The sequence below is a fragment of the Python bivittatus genome, unplaced genomic scaffold (assembly GCF_059951505.1).
Source record: "Python bivittatus isolate LINGU-HERP-01145 unplaced genomic scaffold, Pbiv_v1 ctg000070_np1212, whole genome shotgun sequence".
NCBI classification, from domain to species: Eukaryota; Metazoa; Chordata; class Lepidosauria; order Squamata; family Pythonidae; genus Python; species Python bivittatus.
In genome coordinates, this window is record NW_028277034.1 from 1,622,463 (window position 1) to 1,634,667 (window position 12,205).

General features: G+C 38.6%; 1 protein-coding gene across 7 annotated transcripts in view; it reads left to right on the forward strand.

Moving 5' to 3' along the window:
* The window catches only part of FIP1L1 (factor interacting with PAPOLA and CPSF1), a 39,844-nt gene that overhangs the window by 2,301 nt on the left and 25,338 nt on the right, over positions 1 to 12,205 (forward strand). For 5 of the 7 annotated variants that reach the window (XM_088130784.1, XM_088130771.1, XM_088130780.1 and 2 more), the window contains exons 3-8: positions 1,464 to 1,524; positions 4,648 to 4,751; positions 9,433 to 9,494; positions 9,725 to 9,832; positions 10,360 to 10,490; positions 10,770 to 10,838. In XM_088130784.1, coding sequence (XP_087986910.1) covers positions 1,464 to 1,524; positions 4,648 to 4,751; positions 9,433 to 9,494; positions 9,725 to 9,832; positions 10,360 to 10,490; positions 10,770 to 10,838 — 535 coding nt within the window. The remainder of the gene's footprint in view (positions 1 to 1,463; positions 1,525 to 4,647; positions 4,752 to 9,432; positions 9,495 to 9,724; positions 9,833 to 10,359; positions 10,491 to 10,769; positions 10,839 to 12,205) is intronic. The other 2 variants (XM_088130798.1, XM_088130792.1) reach the window with 1 other exon arrangement.

Consider the following 12,205-nt stretch of genomic DNA (forward strand, 5'->3'; position numbering starts at 1 on the left):
AACTGCACTCATGACTGTGAGTCTGATATAAATGTAGGATCAAGTTGAGTCTCACTAAAACGTTTCTACTGGCACCTAATACTTCTGTCTGAACCTCAGCTTGTTTTCTGTCATTAAACTCTTTGAATTCAGACAGCATTCAGGAATGTTGACCATGAGCTCACAGTCATCAAAATATATTGTATCATATATGAGGAATTATTAAATAGTTTGTTCAAAAATATTTGCAGGGGGCAATGCATATGCAATGTAAAATATGTTTTAGTTTTCATAGTTTAATTCTTTCATTCTGTCCAGAAAAACCTGCATATTCATGAGCTTTTGGGGTGTGAATTGGTGTTGCTGGATTATAATAATGTCCTTTGGAAGTTTCTTGTTTTAAAGATATTCCTGATTCTGTGTTAACTGTTTCTGCAGAGTTTTTTGTAAATAGATAGAAAATCTATTACAAAATAGATATATAATACAAGAAACTTGGTACAATGGATTTTATAGATCATTACAATTTCAATTATGAAAGGAAGGAACCTGATTTTAATAGACTTTGAAAGGAGAGTTTATTGTGCATCATTATAGTGCTGTTCTAGGATACCACTTTGTAATAGTACTTTCTTCTCGAGAACATTTTTGGGGAAGTAGTTTAAATAATTTCACAGTTATATGTAGCTGCAATAGTAGAGCACATGCGTAGCTCAGTGATGACATGTTTTGTTGTTAGAGCTATGTTATTCAGCTGAAAATGCTTAATTACTGCACCAGGTAATGTCATCTATGCTCATTTTATTTCAAATCCTAGCTGAATTGGATCCTTATGGGCTGAAAAAAGTGAAGAACTTTAATGAACTTTTTTCTGATTTACTTTTGTAATAAGATAAATCAATGTGATTAAAATACTATTCTACTCCAGCATTGGGAGTAGAGTACCCTATTTATGATTGATTGAATATGTGCCATCAACTCTTAGTGACCACATAGATTTTATCCAGGACCTTGTTTACGGCTATCTTCTAAATATCTCAGTACCATGTGCTATGATTTTCTGTGTATGTTAAAACTAAATAATTTCTAAGCTTAGGTAAATTATATATAGTGTATAAAATACCACTGGTTTGTATATCTCTTCACAAAATAAATATATGCTCTGCAAGCTTTTTATCCTGGTTACTTTACTTTCATAATGGGGATAACGAAAGACAGTGCAACAAATAATAATGTATAATATCACTGAGAAATCACATTAAATTAAATGAAACAAAGTATTGTTGCTCTGCTTAATTACTGGATGTATCCTTATTTCATAGAAATAAAGGTTTTGCTGAAGAAAAATATTGGTTTTTTCCTAACAAAGCCATAATTCAGATAAAACATTAGTATTTTTTATTAAATAAATTTAAATTACATTTATTTTTTAAACCAATACCAGTGCCTGTCAACCAGCTAATGCCTTTTATTTTATTTTTAAGTGTTCCACCCCCAACGGGAAATGAAGAAGAAGTGGCAGCTGAAAATGGTGTAGTGAAAATGGTATTACTTATGTAGATTTCTGAAGTGCTTGTTTTATAACATTCTTTGATTTTGAGCGAGCCACTTCTGAGGACCAATGAGTGTGCTGATTTGTTAGGGGTGTGTCTGTTTTGGAAAGAGAAGATTTTGGGGAACATTCTGATTTTCTTCTATGCCTGCAACACTATTGCATCACTTCCAGGTTTGAAAGGAAGTTCAGAAAACTTCTAGGCCATTCCTAGATTGGCATAGTACAGAGAAGAAACTTAGTTAGTTAGTTAGTTGGCATTCCCTGGAACATTTTGTCCCCAAAATGGAATATTTTGCACGTTCCTATAATTTATGATTAAATTATTATTTTATGAGACATAACTATCTGGTAAATTAATTCCAAAATGCAAATGTTAATGATATTGAACTTGTCCTCAACCTTGAGAATATGAGGATAGCTTTGCAAGGCTAATCCTGAGTGATTAAATAACGTGCTGGAAAAGAGTACAGCACTTTCCCCAGTAGCTGCGATCTGTTCTAGGTTGCTGGCAGCTTGCTGTTCGCTTGGTGTGCCCTGCCAGTAGTGTTCTAAGTACAGCGGTGCTTAGATGTTTGTGAATCCTTTTGAATTTTCAATATTTCTGCATAAATATGACCTAAAATGGGATCTCTTCTCCACAGAAGTAGTTCTAGACGAAGAGAACCCAATTAAACAAATGAGTCACAAACGTTATACTTGTTCATTTCTCTGTTGAGGAAAATGAGTCAAAACTGCAGGTTTGTGTGTGGCAAAAGTATATGAACCTTTGCTTTCAGTAACTGGTATGCCCTCCTTGGGCAACAATAACAAATGTTTTTGATAGCTGTTAATCAGTCCTGCACATCAGCTTGGAGGAATGTTAGCCCACTCCTCCTTACAGAACAGCTTCAACTCAGGGATGTTGGGGGGCTTCCTCTCATGAACTGCCTGCTTCACGTCCTTCCACAACATTTCTATAGAATTAAGGTCAGGACTTTGACTTGGCCATTGCAAAACATTAATTTTCTTTTTTAACCATTATTTGGTTGTATGACTTGTGTGTTTTGGGTCATTGTCTTGCTGCATGACTCGCTTTCTCTTGAACTTCAGTTCACAGATACCTTGTCCCTTTCCTGTAGAATTTGCTAGTACAATTCAGAATTCCTAGTTCCACCAATGATGGCAAGCTGTCCTGGTCCAGAGGCAGTAAAGCAGGCCCAAACTATGATATCACCACCACCATGTTTCACAGATGAGATAAGGTTCTTTTGTTGGAATACAGTGTTTGCCCTTTTCCAAACGTAGCCCTTTTCATTCAAACCCAAAAATTCCATTTTGGTCTCATCCATCCACAGAAGATTGTTCCAGTAGCCTTCTGGCTTATCTATGTGGTCTTTCGCAAACTGTAGATGGTCAAGAATGTTCTTTTTGAAGAGTAGTGGCTTTCTCCTTGCAACCCTGCCACGCACACCATTGTTGTTCAGTGTTCCTTTGATGGTGATCTCATGAACGCTGACATTTGCCAATGTAAGAGAGGCCTTTAGTTCCTTAGACATTACCCTGGGGTTCTTTGAAACTTCCTGAAGTATTACACGCCTTGCTCTTGGTGTGATCTTGTTGGTCAGCCACGCTGGGGGAGGGTACAGTGGTGTTCAGTTGGCTCCATTTGTACATGATGCACCTGACAGCAGACTGGTGGAGTCCAAATTCTTTGGAAATAGTTTCATAACCTTTTCTAGCCTGGTGAACAACAACTGTCCTCAGAAATTTTTGTTCAAGCCATAAAATACTTCCACATACCTGTGTTGTGAAGATCAGACTTTGATAGTGAATACCCAAGGATTCCATTCTTTCAGTAAGGCAGGACCTCCCATACTCACATCTGATTCTCATCCCATTGATTGAAACACCCGACTCTAATTTCTCATTCAAATGTACTGATAATCATAGAGGTTCACATAATTTTGCCACACACAAATATGTAGCTATGGATAATTTCCCTCAATATCCTTATATGAACAAGTATAATGTTTTTGACTCATTTGTTTAACTTGGTTCTCTTTATCTAGTTTTAGGACTTGTGTGTAGAACAGATCATGTTTTAGGTCATATTTATGCAGAAATATTGGAAATACAAAAGTGTTCACAAACTTTTAAACACCTGTACATATCTACTTGTGTTTCAGATCTCTTGAGGATCTGAAGCAGAGAAACAGCTAAGCAATCTCTTCCCATTTTCCATTTCTGCGTGCAAATAAATCTCTTCCAATGCTGCTTTTAGTTTTTTTGTTTTAAAAAAATGCTTACTAGGGCTGTATTTTGCACATTTGTATCCTGACAAGTGAGAGCCAGTTTGGTCTAGTGGTTAAGGTGCTGGATTAAAAGCAAAAAATCTGAGTTCTAGTCCTGCCTTAGACGCACGAGACAGCTGGATGAGTTTAGGCCAATTCCCTGTCAGCCTAAGAAGAAGCCACTTTGGAAAATGCTGCCTGAAAACGACATGGACTTGTCCATGTAGTAGCAAGGAGTCAAGTTTGACTCGGGGGGGGGTGGGGGGACGGGACCCTGTAGTTGATCTTTTTTGTTTTTTGCAGATGTGTTGTGCTTGTTGCAAATAGACATTTCTTTTTTCTATCAACCATTAGAATTAAATTGAAAGACTTAAATAATCACCAGTATTGAAAAGATTATCTGTGAATAATTCATCTAATGGTTTTATTTGGGTACATGGTAGGAAAACCAATTAACTTAATGATGCTGATACCATTTTGAGTTGATGCTTATTAATATTTTTATGTATTTTGAACTTACGCTCAAACTTTGCCTCTTGTTTTGGTTTGCTAATTTCATGATGAGTCAGGATATACAATACAAATTTGTTTCCACTGAATTGTAAGCCATTGAAAATTAATCATTGATTCTAATGGTGGAGACTTATGGCCTCCTTTATTCTTTGAGTGGGTATGTTTTGTGTTTACCACTCTTTACAACTTTGATTTATACACACCATATTTTGAAATGCTGTAAATTTACAATAATACAGTTGCCTTTTCAAATAGTATCAAGAAAGATAGTTGGCACTTGCATGTTAATTAAATTATATGTAATTCCTAATTATAGCCTTTTTGTTGTAGAAAGTGACAGAGGCTGAAGATGACAGTGACAGTGATAGTGATGATGATGAAGATGATGTTCAGGTCACTATTGGTGATATTAAAACAGGAGCACCACAGTATGGGTAAGTTGTCTGCTGCCCAGTCATCTGGATTTTGGGTTCTGAGTTAAGTGAGACTTGTGAAAAGTCCCTTCCTTTGATACCTGTAGCAAGTAACAATTGTTTCCAGCCTTAAAAACAAAAAGAGCAAAAACAAAAATCATGAAAATAGTTATCATTCTATTCCATTTTGGAGTAAGCTACATTTTACAAAGTGCAAAAAAACCCTGAACTAATAAGCAAATGAATATTGTCCTTTCCATCAGCATTTGCACACCTTAAAATATCCCCTGTTCATTTTTCTGCCAAGATGCACAACTTTATTTACTAAGATGCTTTAATATTTCACCTTTGGTGTATAATTTGCAGTTGTTCACTCTCTTTTATCTGTCAAACATCACTACCTTGGTCTTTGATACAGTAACTTTCAAAACCATATGATTCGTTGCTTTCTGTGATCTATTGTTCATTGTAAATCATTTAGGATTTCAGCCAATTACAGCCTCATCTACATAGAAAAGCACATTCACATGCCCAATCAACATGCTGCTAATGTCATCACAAATGTATCTTATACATTTACCCATAAATGGGTTAAACAGTTATCTCGCATCCTTGTCGTACTCTGTACTCAACATTTGGAGCATTTTGCTGTGCATTCCAGTTAATATCACCCATGGTTTATATCAAGCATATGCTGCTCTTATCGCATGCAGAAACCAGTTATCTACTCCATATTTGTGCAAAATACTCTATAATTCAAGCCTATTCATTTTATCACATGCTTTCTCTAAATCCACAAACATGCATTGAATTTCCCATTCATATATTTCTCAGTGAATTGATCAGCACACCTCTGACAGACAGACAGGTAGCTCTCGACCTACAATCATTCAGTCAGCAACCATTCCAGGTTATAGCAGCACTGAACAAATACTGGTTACGACAGTTCCTTGGTGTTCTGGCTGTCCCAGCACTCCCACGGTCACATGATCATGATCTGGGCACTTGGCAACCCGTTCACAGTTACAACCAATTGCCAAGTGCCCCGCAATTTAATTTAATTTAAATTTGCATCACCAAAACTGGCAGGGCAAGCTACTATATATAAACAGGGAGCAAACCCCACGCTTACTTGCACTGATGATGTTACCTGGTTGAGTAATGAAATGTCTGCAAGCAAACAACCAAGCTTAGAGAGCACCAAGGACTCAATGGTTCAGCCTGAGCTACATACAGTACTGTGCAAAAGTTTTAGGTGTGAAAAAAATGCTGTAAAGTAAGAATGCTTTCAAAAATATATATTGTAATTGTTTATGTTTATCAATTTACAAAATGCAAAGTGAGCAAACAGAAGAAAAATCTAAATCAAATCAATTTTTGGTGTGACTACCCTTTGGCTTCAAGCCAGCATCAATTCTTACACTTGCACACTTTGTACACTTGCACAAGGTCAGGGATCTTGTAGGATTAGAGTCAGGTGTATGATTAATCAATTATACCAAGCAGATGTTAATGATCATCAATTTTATATGTAGGTTGAAACACAGTCATTAATTGAAACAGCTGTGTAGGAGGCTTAAAACTGGGTGAGGAACAGCCAAACTCTGCTGCTAAGGTGAGGTTGTGGAAGACAGTCTCATGTCATACACCATGGCAAGACTGAGCACAGCAACAAGACACAAGGTAGTTATACTGCATCAGCAAGGTCTCTCCCAGGTAAAAATTTCAAAGCAGACTGGGGTTTCAAGATGTGCTGTTCAAGCTCTTCTGAAGAAGCACAAAGAAATGGGCAATGTTGAGAACCATAGATACAGTGGCTGGCCAAGGAAACTTAATGCAGCAGATGAAAGACACATCATGCTTACTTCCCTTCAACATCGGAAGATGTCCAGCAGTGCCATCAGCACAGAACTGGCAGAAACCAGTGGGACCCAGGTATACCCATCTACTGTCTGGAGAAGTCTGGCCAGAAGTGGTCTTCATGAAAGAATTGCAGCCAAAAAGCCATACCTCTGATGTGGAAACAAGGCTAAGTGACTCAACTATGCATGAAAACCTAGGAACTGGGGTGCAGAAAAATGGCAGCAGGTGCTCTGAAGTGGTGAGTCAAAATTTGAAATATTTGTCTGTAGCAGGAGGCAGTTTGTTTGCCGAAGGGCTGGAGAGCGGTACAGTAATGAGTGTCTGCAGGCAACAGTGAAGCATGGTGGAGGTTCCTCGCAAGTTTGGGGCTGCATTTCTGCAAACGGAGTTGGAGATTCGGTCAGGATCAATGGTGTCCTCAATGCTGAGAAATACAGGCAGATACTTATCCATCATGCCATATCATCAGGGAGGCGTGTGATTGTCCCCAAATTTATTCTGCAGCAGGACAACAATCTCAAAGATACAGCCAATGTCATTAAGAACTATCTTCAGCATAAAGAAGAACAAGGAGTCTTGGAAGTGATGGTTTGGCCCCCACAGAGCCCTGATCTCAACATCTTCAAGTCTGTGTATTGTTGAAGGCTTTCACGGCCGGCATACGATGGCTGGTGTGGGTCTTCCAGGCTGTGTGGCCGTGTTCTGGAAGTTTTGTTTCCTAACTTTCGCCAGCACCTGTGACCTGCATCTTCAGAGTGCAGGAGCAGTTCTCTCTGTGCCCAGGGTGATGTGACCCTTTTGTGGGTATTTATAGAGATTTGAGGGGGGAGGGGAAGGGGGGAATTGGGGGGGTTGGGTTACTGAGTGGCTGCTTGTTTTGGTGTCAGAATCTGTGTGTATCTTCCTGGGGATTAGACAGGGTTTTTTCTTCTGTTGAGTTGTTAACGAGGGGCTGCTGGGGGTGATTAGCAAGTTCATTGTGTGAACTGTTCACACGTCCTGGTGGTTGAGCTGAGTTCATTGACCTTTTGCAGGCTGTATTTTTCAGGATTGGTAGCCAGGTTTTGTTGATTTTTAGACTCTCCTCTTTTTTATTGAAACTGTGCTGGTGTTTGTGAATCTCAATGGCTTCCCGGTATAGCCTGGTATAGTGGCTGTTGGTGTTGTCCAGTATCTCTGTGTTTTCAAATAGGATTTTGTGTCCAGTGTGCTTGAGAGCATGTTCAGCTACTGCAGATTTTTCTGGTTGCTGTAGTCTGCAGTGTCTTTCGTGTTCTTTTATCCTGGTATGGATGCTGCGTTTTGTGGTCCCGATGTATACTTGCCTGCAACTGCATGGTATGTGGTATACTCCTGTGGCGGTGAGGGGATCCCTTTTGTCTTTTGCTGATTTTAGCACTTCTTGTACTTTTCTGGTGGGTCTGAAGATTGTTTGGAAATTGTGTTTTTCCACCAGTCTGCAGTAGCTGAGCATGCTCTCAAGCACACTGGACACAAAATCCTATTTGAAAACACAGAGATACTGGACAACACCAACAGCCACTATACCAGGCTATACCGGGAAGCCATTGAGATTCACAAACACCAGCACAGTTTCAATAAAAAAGAGGAGAGTCTAAAAATCAACAAAACCTGGCTACCAATCCTGAAAAATACAGCCTGCAAAAGGTCAACGAACTCAGCTCAACCACCAGGACTTGCTAATCACCCCCAGCAGCCCCTCGTTAACAATTCAATAGAAGAAAAAACCCTGCCTAATCCCCAGGAAGATACACACAGATTCTGACACCAAAACAAGCAGCCACTCAGTAACCCAACCCCCCCCCCCAATTCCCCCCTTTCTGCCCCCAGATTTCTATAAATACCCACAAAAGGGTCACATCACCTTGGGCACAGAGAGAACTGCTCCTGTCTGTGCTCCTGCACTCTGAAGATGCCAGTCACAGGTGCTGGCGAAACGTTAGGAAACAAAACTTCCAGAACACGGCCACACAGCCTGGAAGACCCACACCAGCCATCTTCAAGTCTGTTGGATTACATGAAGAGACAGAAAGATTTGAGGCAGCCTACATCCACAGGAGATCTGTGGTTAGTTCTCCAAGATGTTTGGAACAACCTACCTGCCCAGTTCCTTCAAAAACTCTGCAAGTGTGCCTAGAAGAATTGATGCTGTTTTGAAGGCAAAGGATGGTCACACCAAATATTGATTTGATTTGGGTTTTTCTTCTGTTTGCTCACTTTGCATTTTGTAAATTGATAAACATAAACAATTACAATATATATTTTTGAAAGCACTCTTACTTTACAGCATTTTTTCACACCTGCCTAAAACTTTGCACAATATTGTATATTCTCTTCTATTAGGACCATACACAAATATTATTAGCAATAGAAAAGGATGAGATCTGATAAACTTAAAAAGACACAATTTGACTTGCCTCATTAAAAAACAAGATGGAAATTGTGACCATGTTTCCAAAATATATTCAGCAAAGTGAAGCCATTGCACGTGTGCAGGTAGCTCTCGCTTAACCAGAAGTGTTGGAACTGCTAAGTGGCATGGTATCATGATATTGCGCTTTACAACCACGGGGCTTAGTTATGGAAATTCCAGTCCCAGTTGCCGTCATTAACCAAGGAGTACCTGTATGTGCATGCATGGACAACTGGGGAAAGGCTTTGAGGTATCTGTGCTAAGCCAGACGTTGCACCTTCTTTAACGCTTCAGTGAAAGATGCTTGGCTCACACCGCTGTACTTTTGAACACTCCTTTTTTAATGCTTTCCTCAGCCCTCTTGTTCACCTTTTAGCATTTACTATAAAAAATGTTATTTTTTAGATATGGAGCAGCACCAGTGAATCTCAATATTAAAACAGGAGGACGCTCTTACGGATCCTCTGGTAAGCATTTACTGTGAGCTCAAAGACAGAAAATAGGAAAAAATAATGTAGTGTAACAATACAGATCCTGTATTGTATTGTTACACCATAAGAGAAAGTTTAGATAAGCAATAACTGTCAGGCTCATGAGAGCCAGTATGTAGGAAATAAGCATTTTAATTTCTATGTAGAAACTCTTAATAATATGTTGCTGATTGTGGACTTATGAAATAAGTATTCTTTTTTTATAGGAGCAAAGGTGAAAGGAGTTGATCTGGATGCACCAGGAAGCATTAATGGTGTTCCACTATTAGAAGTTGATTTGGATTCCTTTGAGGATAAACCTTGGAGAAAACCAGGTAGAAAATTTTGCACGGAAATGTATATCATTATAAAAACTTGTCATTGAAACTCCACAGGTGAGCAGAAATTTGATTTTTTTTTTTTTTTACTGTACATGAAATGCATACATAATTCCTTTTTTAGGAGAAATTTAATGTTCACAGCATGTTGACACAATATTATTTGTAAAAAACTACTTCTAATAGGTAGACAAAATGAATATTACTGAGTTGGATTTGATGCATGAGAATATGTCATTGCATGTTTTACATTTTTAATTTTTTATTAGGAATGTTTTGATTTTTTAAGCTACTCTGGTTTATCTAACATAGGGGAAAGTGTCCTTCCCTTTGAAGCACAGCTAAGTAATAAAACACAGCTAAGTGGTTGTGGGAAGTAAACAAATGAGAGTGCTGTCAGAAGAGGGTCTTTCTTAGAATGGTTATTCAGCTGTTTTTCATTTTTGAAAACCAGTAGCTAGATAACATTGTGGAGGGAAGGATTCTTCCATATTTTTATAGTAGTTGCATTATTTTCTTTTAAGGTGCTGATCTCTCAGATTATTTCAATTATGGATTTAATGAAGACACTTGGAAAGCATACTGTGAAAAACAAAAGAGGATACGAATGGGACTTGAAATTTTGCCTGTTACCTCAACTACAAATAAAATTACGGTAATGAAAAGAATCTCTGGTTTCACAATTGTAGAAATGCTTTTCCTTCAAAAGTTAGATTCCACACACAGTGTTAGAAACCCTTGTGTGGTTCAAAAGTTCATTCCCTTCCTTCCTCCTTCCTGTCATCCAGCCATTTTGCTCCATTTCTTTGTTGGCTTTTGTGTTGATAATGTGGAACCACCAAGCTACAACTAGCTTGTAACCTGTTGTTAGTTGTGATGTAGCCCATCAGTCCATAATGTGGTGTTTTAATGGGCAATGTGTTATTTAACTTAGGCCGAAGACATTGCTATGGAAGTAACGCCAGGGACAGAGATTCCAGATGGCACATACAGTCTTTTTAAGGTGAATGTTGGTAAACTTTCCTTAGTCACTCTAATTACTGTTTGCCATACCACTACCAAGTTTCAGTCTAAACACAAAAGTGGACATAGCTGTTTTTCCAAGTTTTTTTTAAATATATTCTCCAGATGTGCTGCATGTAGAATCACTTATTTTATCTTTGTTGTTGCAAGCCTGTGATTTGATGGCCTAATGTACTAATGATTGCTGTGACCGTTATTTAATGTGTATGCTGCATTCTTTTAGTGAGATGTGTTGCTCCTTTACAAATTTCATATATCATTTTTGGTCTAGTATTTGAGAATATGCACATAGTCAGATTAATTTACGATCCCTGCTTTCTCTCTCTTGGCGGCCTGACTCAGAAATAAGGTTCAGGCAAAATTCTACTGGCTGAAGAAATTATCCCCCCTGTAAGAATGCGCATGAAACAGAAAATGTGTGTAGTTTTTAATCTGAAACAAAGCAAAAGCTACCATAACATTCTGAAAGTTTTGCCAAAATATTCGGGGGTGGGCAGGGGGCATAGTTTGGTAGAAACAAAAGCTGGAATGTTTCTTTTATTCTTTATTTCTGCTGAAACAAAATGCACAGGGATCCTGGAATGATTTTAGAGAGTGAGTAGGACAAGGCTGATGTGTGTCACACTCTCTCTTCTGCCTTCAAGCAGCTAACATTGCTGCATATCCCATTGTGCCCCCCCCCACTTTGCAATGTCTTATTTTTTCTCCCTCCCGTGTTCCCCTGAGCTGCTGCTATGTTTGCCTTTTCCTGCTCTTACCCTCCCTGCCTGAAATACTTCTTTCAGTAACAACTGCTTCAGCCCATATCCACACCAAAACAGCCCTGTTGTGCTCTATAGCTGAATCAACCACCTGTTTTATTTTAGACACAAACCACCTGAAACCAGCTGTTCCATGAACAGTTCATGTACAAATACTCTTCCACATCCCTACCTTCATAGATAGAGCATTGTTAGATGGTTAGAAATCAGGATCACAAACTTGATTAACAGCCATATATAGTCATCACCGACCTCTAATATGGCTGGAGGACTCTAGGGAGAGGGGAAGCATTTTGTTAGGTTCACTGGCGTTGTAAAGCAGCAAATTCTAGCTTTTTCTTGAGTGCTTCTAAGGCTTAAGCAATTCCAGACAGGATCTTGTTGTGGTAGCACTTGAATTGTCTGCTGTGTTAAGAACTGCTTCATGCCAGTGTAAGAAGTTACCAACTGGATATATGGTTACTGTTGACAACTATATTTGAGAATGCCTGAAAAATGCACATCAAGTGAATATATGGTCTCAACATGCTATGAAGAAATGGGTAGGTACTCAGAAACCAATGTACTTTTGAGAAAATTGTCTCAA